At 36.7% G+C, this 19,891-nt stretch overlaps 1 protein-coding gene across 1 annotated transcript; it reads right to left on the reverse strand.

Annotated features, from left to right (window-relative positions):
• Positions 1–1,498: 1,498 nt before the first annotated feature.
• On the reverse strand, positions 1,499–15,127 carry LOC117344515 (caspase-3-like). Its single transcript, XM_033907275.1, has 4 exons — positions 14,486–15,127; positions 11,788–11,984; positions 6,798–6,921; positions 1,499–3,362 (listed from the first exon to the last, which is right to left on the reverse strand). Exons 1-4 carry the CDS (start codon positions 14,778–14,780, stop codon positions 3,088–3,090), a joined length of 891 nt encoding a protein of 296 aa, XP_033763166.1. The 5' UTR covers positions 14,781–15,127; the 3' UTR covers positions 1,499–3,087.
• Positions 15,128–19,891: the final 4,764 nt, after the last annotated feature.

The raw sequence follows: 19,891 nt of genomic DNA on the forward strand, positions 1-19,891 counted from the left end.
TCGTATAGGGGGAGGTAACTTCACTTAATGTTCTGTATATAAGGTGGTCGTATAGAGGGAAGGTAACTTCACTTAATGTTCTGTATATAAGGTCGTATGGGGGGGGGGGGGGGGGGGGGGGGGGGGGGGGTAACTTCACTTAATGTTCTGTATATATAAGGTCGTATAGGGGGAAGGTAACTTCACTTAATGTTCTGTATATATAATGCCGTATAGGGGGAAGGTGACTTCACTTAATGTTCTGTGTATATAAGGTGTTATAGGGGGAAGGTAACTTCACTTAATGTTCTGTGTATATAAGGTCGTATAGGGGGAGGGTGACTTCACTTAATGTTCTGTATATATAAGGTCTTATAGAGGGAAGGTAACTTCACTTAATGTTCTGTATATAAGGTCGTATAGAGGGAAGGTAACTTCACTTAATGTTCTGTATATATAAGGTCGTATAGAGGGAAGGTAACTTCACTTAATGTTCTGTATATATAATGCCGTATAGGGGGAAGGTAACTTCACTTAATGTTCTGTATATAAGGTCGTATAGGGGGAAGGTAACTTCACTTAATGTTCTGTATATAAGGTCGTATAGAGGGAAGGTAACTTCACTTAATGTTCTGTGTATATAAGGTCGTATAGAGGGAAGGTAACTTAACTTAATGTTCTGTATATATAAGGTCGTATAGAGGGAAGGTAACTTCACTTAATGTTCTGTATATAAGGTCGTATAGAGGGAAGGTAACTTCACTTAATGTTCTGTGTATATAAGGTCGTATAGGGGGAGGGTGACTTCACTTAATGTCCTGTGTATATAAGGTCGTATAGGGGGAAGGTAACTTCACTTAATGTTCTGTATATAAGGTCGTATAGGGGGAAGGTAACTTAACTTAATGTTCTGTATATAATGTCGTATAGAGGGGAGGTAACTTAACTTAATGTTCTGTATATAATGTCGTATAGGGGGAAGGTAACTTCACTTAATGTTCTGTGTATATAAGGTCCTATAGGGGGAAGGTAACTTCACTTAATGTTCTGTATATAAGGTCCTATAGGGGGAAGGTAACTTCACTTAATGTTCTGTATATATAAGGTCGTATAGGGGGAAGGTAACTTAACTTAATGTTCTGTATATAATGTCGTATAGAGGGGAGGTAACTTAACTTAATGTTCTGTATATAATGTCGTATAGGGGGAAGGTAACTTCACTTAATGTTCTGTATATATAGATTTTGTTGTTTTTTCTCAGGAAGTGTTCGGGAAGATCTCTTAGCCACTTGACTATTCAGGAGTTTTATTTTGAACTTGGTGACCTTACAAGTTCATTAGGTCAAACAAGGTCAAACATCAGAAAAGACTTTATAGCCCTCATGTACATGTAACGCAGGACCAGTGCTGTGATCCCTAGAGCCCCTTTATTTTTGGACAAGTCATGGAAAGACCGATTTCAAAGCAAAATATCATATTATTGCAAATTTTATCTGATTAAAAAAATCTCAACTCAATCATGGTTCTTAGTAAACTTTATTAACAATTGAGCAACTTTTATATTGAAGAAATGATTATTATACAGTACATAGTTCTATAGAATACTGATAAAATCGTACAAAATCATCGTTGTATTAGTGATAGGATAATGAAAAAATTGTACAAAGTTGTAAAAGTTATAACAATACAAGAGGCCCATTGGCCTTAACTGTCATATGAGTTTTAATTTAATTGACCCTTTTTGGCACCACCCATCAGCCCAACGGGTCAGTCAGGGCCAACATGTGCATACCATCAATCTGTCATCCAATGCTGATAATGTTAACAATAGAAATCAAACAAATGATAGTCAAAAATTTGATTTCCCTCTATAAACTATAGTTTAGTTTACACCCCTCTCCAGGGGCAAACGTGAGACCCCAGGTCATTAAATTCACAATTTTTGTAAAGCACCCTAAGACCCTTCCATCTATGAAGAGTATTTTATTCTACCCTATTTACATCTTAAGAAGTTTCTTGACATTTCAGTTAATTTGACCCTTTTTGGCCCCGCCAATAAGCCCCTGGTTGTCAGCCAGTACCAATATACATGTCGTTTACAACAGGCATCCCATACTGATAATTCTAACCAAGTTTATATTATTTCTAATGGCAATTGGAACAAATTATGCTCAAAATTGTGATTTATCGTATATAAACAGTAGTAAAATTTACCCCCTCCCCAGGGGGAAATGTGAGACCCGAGGTCATGAAATTTACAATTTTGGTAAAGGACCTTTAGACCTTTCTATCTGTGAAGAGTATTTGATTCTACCATATCTGGGAGTTGAGAAGAAGATTTTTGAAATTTTAGTCAATTCAACCCCTTTTGGTCCCGCCCTCAATTTTGGTTGACCTTTGGCCATGGAAGTTCCCTGCTAAATTTCATTGAATTTGGTTCAGTGGTTTTGGAGAAGAAGTTGAAAATGTAAAATGTTTATGGATGGATGACAGACAAAAGGCAGTTGGAAAAGGTCACTTGATGGTCACAGGTGACCTAAAAATCATACAAAATTGTACAAAATCATCATTGTACATATTTAGGTATATCGGATAATGATTAAATGTACAAAGTTGTAAAAGTTAACAATAAAATTGAACAAAATCATCATTGTACATAGTTATAAAGGTCACTTGATGGTCACAGGTGACCTAAAAATCTTACAAAATTGTACAAAATCATCATTGTACATATTTAGGTATATCGGATAATGATTAAATGTACAAAGTTGTAAAAGTTAACAATAAAATTGAACAAAATCATCATTGTACATAGTTATATAGGATAATGATAAAATCGTACAAAAATTAACTGATTGAAGAGTTAACAACACTTTTTTTCTTTTCACATTGAGGAGATAATATTTGTATACATTAAGCTGCCTTGGTTGATTGTAAGTACATTTGGTATTTCTAATTTTGCAGTGATTTTTACAAAGTATTAAGAGATCACAATTAACTAATCATTACAAGGGCCTAATGGGCCCGAATCGCTCACCTACAATACAGTGATCATTTCTTATATGGATCCTGCAGTTATTTGAAAGCATGCTAACCTATGTAAGAGTCTTATACATTCGCTTTTGGGTTTTCCATGAAATCAGCCAGAAAAAGATCTTTTGTCAGCTGACTTGTCACAAGTGGTAAAAGATCTACACCTTCAGGTGGTTTGCATATAAATTTTGCCTCTTGGATCTGTAAATTGATTCTGATCACCATCTTTTGTATCTCGATACTGGAACTAGGTTTTAATTCTTTTAGTTCACAACACAACAACCTCACAAACCTGGACATCACATTGTCCTTATCTGTGTCAGTCACCGGAACTTCATTCCAAAATTCTCCTGCAATTAATTTTAACAACACTATGAATTCCAGTTGTACACATTATTGTTTAGTAAAGTATACAAATGTTAGTGAAACAAACAGGTGAGATCACGTATTTCTGTAAATTTCTATAATTTGATAACATGTTTCTCTTAGTAACACATTTCCCATATAATGACATGTTTCTCTTGATAACACATTTCCTATTTAATGTCATGTTTCTCTTAATAACATATTTTCTATTTAGCACTGGCCTGGGTCACAAACAAACCTTACTTAATTAAGTAAATGTTATTGCCCATCTGTCAGTGATATCTGGTTGAAATGGCTTATTACCCAACCATTCTGTCCCTAGGCATTGAACCAACCTCATTTACATCTATTCTGATTGCCCTTCACCAATGACGTTTCACACCAAATTTGGTTCTAATCTAGTTTTGAGCAGCTTTTTGAAAGAGATAGTTTGCACACAGAGCTCAATGACAAAGCACTATAGATTATCTTGACCCTTAGGTCAGATTACTTAACTCATTTCATATCACATTTTTGTGTACAGTAAATTTTCCATGTAATGTCATATTCCTGTTTATGACACATTTCCCATGTAATGTCATATTCCTGTTTATAACATATTTCCAATGTAATGTCATATTCCTGTTTATAACACAGTTCCCATGTAATGTCATATTCCTGTTTATAACACATTTACCATGTAATGTCATATTCCTGCTTATAACATATTTCCAATGTAATGTCATATTCCTGCTTATAACACAGTTCCCATGTAATGTCATATTCCTGCTTATAACACAGTTCCCATGTAATGTCATATTCCTGTTTATAACACAGTTCCCATTAAATGTCATATTCCTGTTTATAACATATTTCCAATGTAATGTCATATTCCTGTTTATATCACAGTTCCCATTTAATGTCATATTCCTGTTTATAACATATTTCCAATGTAATGTCATATTCCTGTTTATAACACAGTTCCCATGTAATGTCATATTCCTGTTTATAACACATTTACCATGTAATGTCATATTCCTGCTTATAACATATTTCCAATGTAATGTCATATTCCTGTTTATGACACATTTCCCATGTAATGTCATATTCCTGTTTATAACATATTTCCAATGTAATGTCATATTCCTGTTTATAACACAGTTCCCATGTAATGTCATATTCCTGTTTATAACACATTTACCATGTAATGTCATATTCCTGCTTATAACATATTTCCAATGTAATGTCATATTCCTGCTTATAACACAGTTCCCATGTAATGTCATATTTCTGCTTATAACACAGTTCCCATGTAATGTCATATTCCTGCTTATAACACAGTTCCCATGTAATGTCATATTCCTGTTTATAACACAGTTCCCATTTAATGTCATATTCCTGTTTATAACATATTTCCAATGTAATGTCATATTCCTGTTTATAACACAGTTCCCATGTAATGTCATATTCCTGTTTATAACATATTTCCAATGTAATGTCATATTCCTGCTTATAACACAGTTCCCATGTAATGTCATATTCCTGTTTATAACATATTTCCAATGTAATGTCATATTCCTGCTTATAACACAGTTCCCATGTAATGTCATATTCCTGTTTATAACACAGTTCCCATGTAATGTTATATTCCTGTTTATAACATATTTCCAATGTAATGTCATATTCCTGTTTATAACACAGTTCCCATGTAATGCCATATTCCTGTTTATAGCACAGTTCCCATGTAATGTCATATTCCTGCTTAAAACACAGTTCCCATGTAATGTCATATTCCTGCTTATAACATACTTCCAATGTAATGTCATATTCCTGTTTATAACATACTTCCAATGTAATGTCATATTCCTGCTTATAACACATTTCCAATGTAATGTCATATTCCTGTTTATAACATACTTCCAATGTAATGTCATATTCCTGTTTATAACATACTTCCAATGCAATGTCATATTCCTGTTTATAATACATTTCCCATGACATATGTTTTTGCTCTGTCAGCCAAGCATAAAATATAATCAGGTGTACATCTTAGTGTACAAGATTCTATAGTGCAAATATTATGTCATAGGATCTATGATGATTATGTGAAAAAATGCACATCAAGTTTTTCAGGGAAATGACTCTAAAGCTGAATAAATGAATTTAAACAAGAGGCTCATTGGCCCTTAAATGATCATCTGACTTCTAATATATTTAAACAACTTGACCCATTTCGGCCCCGTTCATCAGCCCCTGGGGTTCAGTCAGGGCCAACATTTGCATAACCATCAAACTGCCATCACATACTGATAATTCTGACCAAGTTTGCATTATTTTCACTAGCAATCCAACAAATGATGCTCAAACAAGCAAATTTGTGGAATTTATATTCCGCCCTTTCCTGACATATAACACCATTGCAAGACGTCTCTTCTCATCTGCCATTACCAAACTCTATCAGGAAGTTTGAAGACTTTCAGAAAATATTGGGGAGAGTTATTTAACAGCATATAACAATGTTTTTCATAAATCAAAGGACTATAACTCTGTTAAATATAGTCAGGCAAAACTTGCAATCAAACTTAACCATGCCCTTAAGACATTTAACCTTGTTACCAAGTTTTAAGAAAATCCATTTACATTTTTTTTCATTTATTGCACAGAAACAAAGTGTGATAGATGGACTGACATACAAACCAAAATCTAACAAGAGGCCCAAGGGCCCTAACGGTCATCTGACTCTAAAGTCCCTTGTACTATTAAAGTATACATACTCAGGAGCAAGTATAGTGGCAATGTTGGCCATGGCGGCCATTTTGGATTTTGGACTAACCAGAAACACTTGGTCCTGACCATCTCAGGGTCATTTCAGGTAAGTTAGTGCTGAGTCCCACAATGGAATTTGAGAAGAAGTTTGAAATGTGATGTTCAGGAAAACCATGCTTACGCAATCATGTTACAAAATGGCTGCTGTGGCTGCCATGTCAAAGTTTCTACGAGGCCGAAAAATTACAACATTTTGTTGACTCCCCTTTCTTAACATCCTCATGCCTCATGCCATGGTGGCCATCTTGGATTTTGAAACCTGAAAAGTTTACGCATGGTGGATGGTGCATGGCGCACGATGACGGAGCAAGCACAACGACTAAAGGTCATCCTGACCCTTCGGGTCAGATGACCTAATAAATGAATATCCCTCTTTTTGCCCCACCCCTAAGATCCCTGGGAGTTGGGGAAGGGGGTGTCTGTAATTCACAATTTTGCACCAATTTAGGTTGACCATTAGCCATGGTGCCTTGACAATTATTACCTGTTATATTAAGAAGACAATTAAATTGTCTATTGTTTATAGACAAAAAAGAGGAAAGACAAAGGATTAGACATATCTAATAATTCTTAGTCATAGAAGTCCTAAAAATATTCTTGACCCTTACACTTACCTGCAAGTGCTGAGGAAAAATAGACAAAAATATCTGCTTGTATGGGAATCCTGATCAACCCATCCTCTTCTTCTCTACCACTTCGTTGTCCACTTCTTGGTAATGCAGGACTGGTTGTCTCAGCCTAGAAAAACATGATTTCCTGATTTAGAAATTTCGATATCACGTAATACATGGCCTGATTTTAGTATCCTCTTTGATAACTTACTTTGATGACCTAATTGGTAAACTATTTATTACCTTGGTTGGTGACCTACTTTAAAGACTTACTTTGATGACTTTCTTTGATGACCTACTTTGATGACTTTCTTTGATGACCTACTTTGATGACTTTCTTTGATGACCTACTTTGATGACTTTCTTTGATGACCTACTTTAATGACCTATTTTGATTACCTACTTTGATGACTTTCTTTGATGACCTACTTTGATGACCTATTTTGATGACCTACTTTTATTACCTACTTTGATGACCTGATTGGTAAACTATTTATTACCTTTGTTGGTGACCTACCTTTGTGAGATAGTTTTCATTACTCCTTTCTATAACTATTTTGTGGGAAATCCACACACAAAATGTAGTTTCAACACCGACTTAAAAACCTTTTAATGACTTTGTCAGAAACATCTCATTTAAGGGTTTTAAGTTAAACAGTGAAATGAATAAAGAGTTGACATATGTCACTGGTATATCATAACTAGAACACTGACAGGTCAGTAAGGGATCTGTCTTGTAGCAATATATCCCCCATAATCATCAAAAACATATCTGCCCATATAGCTGAAGTTGACATTTGTGATTTTGACTTTGAAAATGATTACACAGAAGGAAAATAAACATTTAACATTTACTATGATATGACTCTTGTTTCCTTCCACCTCCATATTTGCTGGGCTAACAGAAATGTAAATACTGGTGAAATCTTCATTTGTTAGTTTTGAGTTGTTTTATTTCAAAATGTCCCTCATCAAGTGCCAGGGTAATAGTCAGAGATCCACTTTGTCTTTGAATTTTGGACCTAAATGACCTTGACCTTTAATCCAATGAGGGGCTGTGATAGCTCAGTTCATCAGTGAAAAGATACCAAATTTGGCCTTGACCTTTCACCTAGTGATCTTAACATTAAGTCAGTTGACTCTTCATTTCATTCTAACCAACTTTGCTTCGTATTGTCATAACAAAATGTTCATTAGAAGGGAACATTAGAACTTTGACCATGTGACCTGGATCTTTGGCATGTTTACTCCTTGTTACATTTTGACCAACCTTGCTTCCTAATGTCATCACAAAATGTTCACCAATGGAATGATACAAAATTTGACCTTGACCTTTGGTCAGTTGACTCTTTTTTTAATCCTGACCATCATTGCTTGACAAAATGTTCATCAGTGAAAAGATACAAAAGTTGACATTGACCTTTGACCCAATGACCCTGACCTCTGACCCAATGATATTGACCTTTGTTCAGTTGACTCCTTGTTTAATTCTGAAGAATTTTTACTTTGTCATGTCATAACACAAGAGACCTGACAGCCTCCATTGCTCACCTGGATATTTCAGTAATCATGGCAAAACACTCTCATATTGATATATTACAAATATTTCCCTACATTTTGAACTGCCTTTCTCAATAATGGTTCAAAAGATTTAAAGGGTTTACCTCAATTTCCCATATTGGACCGTGCCCATCCAGCCTGGTGTTTGTACAGCATTAGGTCTCATTTGCCAAATAATGCTCTAGGCCAAATTTCATCAAAATGCATATAGCCATTCAGGAAAAGTAGCAATTTAAATGATATGCCTCAATTCTCCCTATTAGGCCCCGCCCACCAAGTCCCAAGGGAACCAAACACCCTGTTTATACAACAATAGTCCAAAAATGCTCCAGTCAAAATTTCATCAAAATCTATTCAGTCATTCAGGACTAGTAGTAATTTAAAGAATTTACCTCAATTTCTCTTACCCCCCCCCCCCCCCCCCCCCCCCCTCCAGCCCCAAGGGAGCTACACCCTCCATTTATACAACATTAAATCTCCAATGCTCCTGCCCAAATTTTTATCTAAATTAATTTATAGTCATTCAGGAAATTGTGTTTTGTTTTCCTATTTGATTATTAGATCTAAAATCTGTTCCATTTAGAGTACCACAAGACAGCCCAACCAGAACTTTGTGGACTACACTGGTACAAAGCTTATGTAACCCTGGTAAATACTAGCCGCAATAGACTAGTAAGCCAGGGGTCCCGGGTTCGATCCCTAGCGGAGGCAGTGATTTAAATTTAATTGATCCTGCGCTCTGTTACATTGGCGCTCATGTAGGGACTCGGAAATGATACTCATCGCTGCTTGCGAAAGCATCGCTGTTACCCCTGGAAACTCGAGGACGAGTTCTTTCCTGGAGGGGGATATGTTACCCTGGTAAATACTAGCCGCAATATACCACTCGGCTAGAGAGATCTTCTCTTTAGCTCGATCGGTTGAGCGTAAGACTAGTAAGCCAGGGTCCAGGGTTCGATCCCTAGCGGAGGCAGTGATTTAAATTTAATTGATCCTGCGCTCTGTTACACTTATATAGTGTATACCATACTCAACGAACCAGTGACAGCTCTGACTTTAACAATGGCCACCAAATGGCTAGTTAAGACAGCCACCAGTTGCCTTTTTTCTTTTCCTAATGAATCTCAAACCTGACCAAACACAACTATTAGGACCACAAGGATCCTACTAATCCTGACACTGGGCAACAATCAGCTCATTTAGTCTTCAACTGAAGAGAAGAAGCCGACAAAAGAGTCGATCTAAGGAATCAACATAAGGGGTCGAAATCGGGCTAATATCAGGGGTTATTAAAAGGGGCTGTTATTATAAAGGAGCCAATATTAGCAGCTGACATCAGGGGCCCACATAAGGGGTCAACATTAAAGGACCCCCACATAAGGAGTCAACATAAAAAAAACTCAAAGAGCAAGATACTGCCAGTAAGATTTCACTTATGGATGGATACACAACAAACTACAAAGGACAACTTAATTCAGGATTTTGAGTTTCTGGTCATCCATTTCACTTGTTATTTTGAGAAATTGGATTTTTTAAATCTGTATTTGTTATTCGTTTTTTGACCCTAGGGGTCAGCTAGTACAATTTTTCGTCCTACCTACAGGACAGGTTTATGATTGTATCTGGTAATTTATTGTTATAATACATAAGTGTGCCGCTGTTTATTTCCAGCGTAAATATCGATCTTATCTAACGGTGATTATTTTCTGTAAGAGTTATGTCCCTTAAATGTTCTGACTGTATGTGTTTTGGATTTATATTGTTGTAGAGGTTCACTCCCTTATCAAGGACATTGATTCCAAATAATCCGCCACACAAATAGAGGATGTTTTTGAAATAAATGATTTTAGCTGCTTAAAAAAGGATTTTACTTATTTGTTTACAGTTATGTGACATATGATGCTATATGGCATTGATACAAGCGATGTTTTGTTTAGTTGGTACATTTGAACGCTGAAATACGTAAACGGGAAACAAAGACACGGGGATTTACTACGTGAGGCCAGAGACCTGTATATAGGTCTCTGGTGAGGCAGAATGTGGTAAATGTGTTATTTTGTTAACAAACATTGAATTCGTCAATCTATATATAATTTACAATAATATCTTTCAATCCAATTAACTCTTAATCTTAAACACAAGGCCGTAACACGTGCAGTCTTCAGCGTATGTTTCGAAGGAATTTTACTTTTTTTAACGTGACATTTTGTTTCTTAATTCTCACGTTTTCTGTGTCCGCGATATTAAATCCACGTGCCGGCAAACCGTTGATCTTCATGGCTACGTAAAAAAAGGCATAATGCCTTCCATCTATTTACATTGGCGCGCTGTCACAGAACGTCTCATTTGTTGAAAAGCTAAGCACATGGCCACGAGACAAAACATCCATAGTGGAGTATCAGCTCATAGGATTGGTTCATTAGAAAATAATGATAGTTTATGGATAAAAAACGCAAGATATTCCCCGGTAGCGCGTAGTGATGATTGACAAACACTAGACCTGCCTGCAACACGTACACATCATGTTTCTGGCTGCGATTAATGTCGAGAGCGTTACGGGGCGTCACACCTTAACCAATATGATAATAAATATTGTATATGATGATTACATAACATACAACTGTCAAACTTCTGTTTTTTTTTAGAAATCTGAAAGGTCAAAACAAATTGAAATAGACTTGTCCCTTTTGTCCCAAACTTCAAATCTTATTTTGAGAATCAAATGCATACTGTTTAAAGTCTAGTGGAAGCCTTGGCGTTGAAGAACGTAAAGGTCTGTTCCTCGATGGGCATATAGCTACTGAAATGTCTGTATTTGTGATTGACTTACTTAAGAAATAATTAACGATGATTCGTGTATTATTGCAGGATATACAACGAGGACGAGGATATTTTGCAATTAAAAATTATAGCAAACATGGTAGAATTCTTGATAATACATTAGATATGATCAATTCAGTGCGAGAAGTATACATGCGCGTGGTGAATGTGTGTGTTTTGGGAGGCTGTGGAGTCTCTTCTCCTTGTGATAGCGTGGAACTGATTCCGATTTTGAAGTGCTATCTCACTGAAGCATCCTGCCGAAGACATCCAACAGGTCATTCAATTCGGTCATATTATACTGACAACGGGGGAACCAGTCGTCCCATTCCCAAGCTAGGTCACATTGTACTGACAACGGGGGAACCAGTCATCCCACTCCCAAAAATGCTGAGCGAACAAGCAGTTGTAGCAAGTATCATTATTATAGAATCTGGTATTGACTCGACCTACGGACAGAGCACGAAGCCTTCCACACTGGGATGAACGCTCAACTAAAGGAAAAAAGTAAGGTAGGTCAGGGGAGAAGTGGGAAGACAAAGTTGCTGGAAATAAGAGAAAAGGTAAGATTTCATATCAATATACATGTACCTGCACTATAGGACCTACTTGCCTGAACAAAGAACATTTTTGGTTTCGTTGCCAAAGATTTACAATTTTCTCCATTGAAGTGTTTCACCACAGCAGCAAATTCCATTTTCTGAATTTTTTCTTCTTTTTCACGTCCAAGATAAACATACTCGGACCCACCAAATCCGAGAAATACACAGAGGAACGCTCCAACATTGGGACAGGTGCTAATGGCTCCAGCTTCAAAACAGACAAAGTTTTCTCATTAAACTAAAAATGTGTTTCTAATTATTTTCTTTTGTTCTCGTATATACATACATTTCTCTTAATTAGAAGAAATAATTTGTCAAAGGCCACAATTAGGTTCTCGACAGGAAAAATGTTTCTTACAATTTATTCTGATTTTATTCGCCACTGACTTCGCTTTGTACATTTTCTTATCATTTTGATTTGTTATGCAAACTTGTAGACCTATAACTGATCTTGACGACATGTTACCTGTCGTTTCCCTTTATATGATGGAAGTCACAACTTAGCATCTGTTAGTATCTGAATTAAATATATATAATGCTTAAATGAAATGAGCTATAGCAGAATAATGTTACCCTCACTAGATCAGCTACATGTACATAATACTTAAATGAAATGAGCTATAGTTGGATAATGTAACCATATCACTAGATCAGCTACATGTACAATATACAATACTTAAATGATACGAGCTATACCGGGATAATGTGACCTTGTTGCCATGCTTGATGACACGTTATCTATTCTAGTATATTTTGGTTTTATTTCTGTATATCGATGTTAAAATAGAAATGTCTTGCATTTTATAAAGCTGAATTCAGCGGTCATTAGATAAAGACTACATATATTAACACGAGCTGTAAACAGATAAACTGACTGGTAGGACATGTTCCCCTCCTAACTAGATAAGCTGCATGTAACTAGCGTTTATTTGGCGGTTAATTTGTTGATTTAAAAAAATACCAGTTAGAAATATAAAATCCAAAAGCTGGTGTCTATATAATACAGTACAAACACAGCCCCTGTCTATGTTATACAGTATACACACGGCCCCTGTCTATATTATACAGTATATGTACAGCCCCTGTCTATATCATACAGTATACCAACGGCCCTGTCTATAATATACAGTATACATACAGCCCCTGTCTATATTATACAGTATACCCACGGCCCCTGTCTATATTATACAGTAAACACACGGCCCCTGTCTATATTATACAGTATACATAAGGCCCCTGTCTATAATATACAGTATACATACAGCCCCTGTCTATATTATACAGTATACATACGGCCCCTGTCTATATGATACAGTATACACACGGCCCCTGTCTATAATATACAGTATACATATACAGCCGCGGTCTATATTATACAGTATACACACGGCCCGTTTCTATATTATACAGTATTCCCACGGCCCCTGTCTATATTATACAGTATACAAACGGCCCCTCTATATTATACAGTATACACACGGCCCCTGTCTATAATATTAAGTATACATACAGCCCCTGTCTTTATTATACAGTATACCCACGGCCCCTGTCTATAATATACAGTATACACACGGCCCCTGTCTATAATATACAGTATACATACAGCCCCTGTCTATATTATACAGTATACCCACGGCCCCTGTCTATATTATACAGTATACACATGGCCCCTGTCTATATTATACAGTATACCTATAGCCCCTGTCTATATTATACAGTATATATACAGCCCCTGTCTATATTATACAGTATACACACGGCCCCTGTCTATATTATACAGTATACACACGGCTCATGTCTATATTATACAGTATACACACGGCCCCTGTCAATAATATACAGTATACCCACGGCCCCTGTCTATAATATACATTATACATACAGCCCCTGTCTATATTATACAGTATACATACAGCCCCTGTCTATATTATACAGTATACACACGGCCCCTGTCTATATTATACAGTATACCCACGACCCCTGTCTATAATATACAGTAAACATACAGCCCCTGTCTATATTATACAGTATACATACAGCCCCTGTCTATGTTATACAGTATACACACGGCCCCTGTCTATATTATACAGTTTACATACAGCCCCTGTCTATATTATACATTATACATACAGCCCCTGTCTATATTATACAGTATACCCACGGCCCCTGTCTATATTATACAGGTTACATACAGCCCCTGTCTATATTATACAGTATACACACGGCCCCTTTCTATATTATACAGTATACCCACGGCCCCTGTCTATATTATACAGTATACACACGGCCCCTATCTATATTATACAGTATACACACGGCCCCGTCTATATTATATAGTATTCACACGGCCCCTGTCTATAATATACAGTATACACACGGCCCCGTCTATATTATACAGTATACACATGGCCCCTGTCTATATTATACAGTATACACTCGGCCCCTGTCTATATTATACAGTATACACACGGCCCCTGTCTATATTATACAGTATACACACGGCCCCGTCTATATTATACAGTATACACATGGCCCCTGTCTATATTATACAGTATACACACGGCCCCTGTCTATATTATACAGTATACACATGGCCCCTGTCTATATTATACAGTATACACACGGCTCCTGTCTATATTATATAGTACACCCACGCCCCTGTGTAATCAAGATTCCTATTATACAGTAAAATAAATCTGAAATACTTACAAACATTTTGTAGTTCTTTTTCAAAGCACGGAATCATCATCTGATCATTTACACCAATTTCTTTGATTTCAGGTTTAAATTTTTCTTTCAAAATTTCTTTTAGCCGCTCCAAATCATTGTTTATCCTACTTTTTGACTTTTCTTCCATGTCTTCTGCATCACACGATATATATTTAACCTGCTGTCTTTGATCATGAATCAACAGAACATACAGATCATATCCTTCTAGGATATATCTTGAAGACTTGACATTTGCTGCAGGGACTTTTGGAATACTGGCATCATCTCCACTCATATCTCTACAAAAAAAAGATGAAGTGATCTGGGATTGAAGTAAAAGGTGTATTACATGTGTAACCTGGGTATATATAATACATTCAGGTCATGGGGTCACCGGTAGGTGTAGCAATACATATATCGTGAGCATGTGAGCGTGCAATTGGCTAAAACTCCCCATTCTTCATTTCCCGCCACCTGTTCAACATTTACCTGTACATGTATATATCACTCTTGCGATACCTGCCCAGGTGAATGGACATGCAAGTAGTAACACTCGCAGGATCCCTGGTAAGACACTCTTCCATTCTTCTAACATATTTTATCTATTCATAATAGATTGCAAGACAAGAGGCCCAATGGGCCTGTATCGCTCACCTGGCTCTACAGCAACTTTGAAGTTGATTGAGGTCATTTCTACAGATACTATGCTGATTACCTCTTTATTCAAATATCATAGTAAGCTAGGTTTATCCATATCAATAAATTTTCTAGTCCTTCATGCGCCCATTCTATTGGCCTAATATCAGATTTCGGAGACTCTTGGCTATCGCAAAATTATTGTTTACAGATTTAAGCTGATTTCACCCCTGTGACCATGTAGGTCAAGGTCATTCATTTGAAAAAACTTGGTAGCTAGCCCTTCAACAAAGCATGCTACAAGCTTAATATCAAGTCCCTGGCCCTCTTGGTTATTTAAAAAGTCATTTGAAGATTGAAGCCTATTTGACCCATGTGACCTTAATGTAGGTAAAGGTCATGTATTTGAACAAACTTGGTAGCGCTTTACCCCAGCATGCTACAGGCCCAATATTAAGTCCCTGGGCCTCTTCGTTATTGAGAAGAAGTCGTTTGAAGATTATAGCCTATTTGACCCATGTGACCTTGAATGAAGGTCAATGTCATTTATTTGAACAAACTTTGTAGCCCTTCATCCAAGCATGCTACAGACCCGATACCAAGTCCATGGGCTTCTTGGTTATTGAGAAGATGTCGTTTAAATATTATAGCCTATTTGACCCATATGACCTTGAATGAAGTTCAAGGTCATTTGTTTGAACAAACTTTGTAGCCCTTCACCCAAGCATGCTACAGGCCCAATATCAAGTCCCTGGACCTCTTGGTTTTTGAGAAGTCGTTTGAAAATTATAGCCTATTTGACCCATGTGACCTTGAATGAAGGTCAATGTCATTTATTTGAACACACCTTGTAGCCCTTCACCCAAGCATGCTACAGACCCAATATCAAGTCCTGGGCCTCTTGGTTATTGAGAAAAAGTCGTTTGAAGATTATAGCCTATTTGACCCATGTGACCTTTAATGAAGGTCAAGGTCATTTATTTGAACACGTTTTGTAGCCCTTCACCCCAGCATGCTACAGGCCCAACATCAAGTCCCAGGGCCTATTGGTTATTGAGAAGAAGTCGTTTGACGATTATAACCCATTTGACCCATGTGACCTTGAATGAAGGTCAAGGTCACTTATTTAAACAACTTTGTAGCCGTTCATCCAAGGATGCTACAGACCCAATACCAAGTTCCTGGGCCTCTTGGTTATTGAGAAGAAGTCGTTTGAAGATTATAGCCTATTTGACCCACGTGACCTTGAATCCGCACCACGGCATAAGCTTGTGCTTCGGGCAGGTGAGCTAACAATGCGTACTAGAGGAATATTTGTAAGAGTGTAATTGTATTTTATTAAACTGTCTTAGGTCTCTGACCGGACAATAAAAGATTTATACCAAATATGTACGTGTCATCGTACAATTGGTTACACATGTAATTATACAATTATAATTACCAGTAATTAGTTGTGTGTTTTTCCTTAAAAGTGGTCAAGTGTGACCTTTGACACTTGACCACAATGACCACCAAGTTCTAATGGGGCCACACTAGCTCAGTCGGAGAGAGCATCGGCTACGTAATCTCAGGTGAAGATCCAAAGTATGTGGTTTGATGTTTCCTTCCCGTTTCAGTTTGCGTCTCTTTGTATACTGTCCTTTGACAAGACACTTTACCTAATTGCTCTGGATGGCCTCCTGTATGTTAATTGTTCAGTGAGGTAGTCACTAACTACTACAAGGAGACCCTGCCTTAGAATTTCCCTGGATCTTCATGGGATGATTAACCCAAGCATACAAACCCAAATCTTGTCAGGTGTAAATGACATGGTGTGTGAATTTGAACAAATTTTGCTGAGGCGTTCATGAGATATTTTCATGCCTTCTTTTATTTCCAAGATGGTCAAGAACATCCAATTCTGATCATATAAACATGGGTGTGTGAGGTCAGCAATTCCTGAATGGGCAAAAGTCGAGACATAGACAAAATAATTAATTGATTGTAACACATATTTTTCTAAGTAGGGGAAGGTTATTAAAAGTAAGAGAAGAGGAACTATGCAACAACCAGGCTGGAATTCGAACCCAGACAGATGCTATAAGCATTTGAATTATCTGGCCACCAAGAAGGATTCTACAGTAAGTTTATTGCAAACTTTTCTGTCATTGCAGTGCCGCAAACAGAGCTGACTTTAGGAAAGGACTATTTAACAAGTTAGAGTAGGGAGAGGCTCAGGAGAAGCTTTCTTCACTTTGAAGAAAGCACCATTTTGAAAAGATAAACCAGATTTAAGTCAGGAGTTTATACTTCGGACAGATGAGTCTGACACAGGGACCAGAGTGGTATATTTCTACAGATGGATGGCAATGAAAAACTACCAGTGGCATATGCAAGCAAAAATTAACTGCCCAGAGAAAGGGCCTATGCACTGATCAATAAGAAATGTCTTGCCATAGTGTAGGCTGTTCAAAAGTTTGAGCAGTATTTATATGGTACTGAATTTTTGCTTGAAACAGATCATTAGCCACTTATTTATCTTCAGCGCTCCTGAATTGCCAATGGACCATTGATGAGATGGGCACTACTGTTTCAGCCATATTGTTTCTAGATGATGGCAATCAAAGGAAAGGACAACGTATGTCGTTTGGAAGGACAATTACCTGTAGTCGCCAAGACCATCAAATATTGGGACGTCTGGTTCTCACTTTGGGACATGGACCCAAACATATATCTCACTTTGGGACATGAACCCAAACATACATGGCCTGAGGTGGATGCATTTGTGGGGAAGACAGCTGACAAGTTTGTTGGTTCCACATACAGGAGCATTCACCGGACCTATATACTATACTACAGATGCAGCAGCAATAGCACATAAGGATCGAAGTGGCTATATATAGCTTCTTACAGGCTGCGGCTCCAGCAGCTATGGGGTAGATGAACGCCCTTTTAGTTTATTGAACCATAGACTGGGGAACGACCACGTTCCATCATTATATAGATGTCTTCATGCATATATGTCACATGGTGTTGATATGGAATAGACGTTTTGTCTGCTTGGTAGACATTATTTGTGCTGGCCGGGAATAACTGTAAATTTTCTTATGTTATTACATCCAGTATAAATATCAACCGAGTGAATGAAAGAGTTGTAAGTTGTAGAGTGTATATATTGTGTATATTTGTAGTTAATAAATTGTATTTATTTGTAAGTGATCATCTCTCTTGTTTATTCTTAACGCGAGTTTCTTCTGGCACTGACACCATTTCTAGTGTACGGCCCATACACCAGACATGTTGTCAGGGCCAGAGGAAGCTCGGGCTAGTTTATTCTGAGATGCATAAACAGTACGTTCTCCTACAATGTACAACTATCGTTCTCCTACACTGTACAACTAATTCTAAATTTATTATCAAACAAATACCGATATGTTAATTAAAAATAGAAATATCTGTATTTAAAACACAAATATCTGCATTTAATTACAGATATCCGATGACCAGGTATAAACACTTAGTGAGTACTTAAACTACTTTCGATTTCGTTTTAATTCCAATAGGGGTTTTCGTACGAAGTAGAACTGGACGACATCTATCGATCATGTTATAATTAACATTTTTCAGAGTGGTTTTGTGAGTACGATTAATATATTAACATATTCATAACATCATTACCATACCTGGTTTTCTTAAACTGGGTAGTCTCTGGTAGCTTAAACTTCTGGGAGAGGCTAAATCTCCGTCACCTCGTCGCGCCCGTCACTTCAGCTAGTTACACAACATCGGGCGCGACGAATTACCCAAATCTACCCAAATCCACCCAAATCTACCCAAATCTACCCAAATCCACCCAAATCTACCCAAATCTACCCAAATCTACCTTAATCTACTATGTAAATCAAACAAAATCATACTTACAGCTGATAATTTGGGAACGTGAACTTGTTAAATCAATTTTTAGTGCATCATTGTCGCGTAAAGCACCATGAATCGATATAATGTACACAAACACTCTAACTTCAGTAGCGGTTATCTCCCCTTATGCATATAATGTCAAGGAACAACAAAGACCTGGTTAATTTAAAGACAATTTATTACGTAGAATATTGATTATATAACAAGCAATTCGTGAAGTCGATGTATAAAAATAGTAGATTTCTACGAAATAATTCTTAGACAAAAGTCTTCTATAATTCTAAGCAAAGCCTACATGTAAATATAAACGTCTGTTGAATGTTAAAAAATGTTAAAATCCAATTGTTACATACACATATAATTTTTTACCAACATTCATAAAATTACTATGTATTTAATCGGTACATTTCAATAATTTTTATGAACAATACAGTCGTATCCAATGTGACATCTCATAAACATCTTGGTGTATACTTGTCCTCTAGTTTTGACTTGGTTGACCACATTGAAACTTTCATACGTTTAGGTACACTGAGGAAACTGAAATATGTTCTTGATAGAAACTCTCTACAGACTCTATATATATCTTTCATTAGAATAAGCTGATATTGTTTTGGATGCACTACCACAATAGCTTATATACGTATAAAAAGTAAATCTCATAATCTATTCCACATATATAAAAACCATGTTAGATACAAATACAATGCATATATATATATATAAAAAAAACATACACGCTCTAAAATGTACAAATACAATACTGTCATTGACAGTAGACATATTTCAGTTCTCACTTTACGCAAAGTGCACCTGACGAGGTGACGAGTCTGAAATTGACTACTTATTTGTATTTACCACTAAAATGAAAAA

Source organism: Pecten maximus, chromosome 16 (genome assembly GCF_902652985.1).
Source record: "Pecten maximus chromosome 16, xPecMax1.1, whole genome shotgun sequence".
Taxonomy (NCBI): domain Eukaryota; kingdom Metazoa; phylum Mollusca; class Bivalvia; order Pectinida; family Pectinidae; genus Pecten; species Pecten maximus.

What these genes read in the sequence shown, in the direction of transcription:
- LOC117344515 (XM_033907275.1), bottom strand. Translation starts at nt 14,780, where the DNA reads ATGAGTGGAGATGATGCCAGTATTCCAAAAGTCCCTGCAGCAAATGTC. An exon ending in CAAAAATGTTCTTTGTTCAG is followed by an intron (nt 6,922 to 11,787) that starts GCAAGTAGGTCC and finishes ATGTTTTTCTAG; the next exon opens with GCTGAGACAACCAGTCCTGC. An exon ending in TTTTTCCTCAGCACTTGCAG is followed by an intron (nt 3,363 to 6,797) that starts GTAAGTGTAAGG and finishes AATTAATTGCAG; the next exon opens with GAGAATTTTGGAATGAAGTT.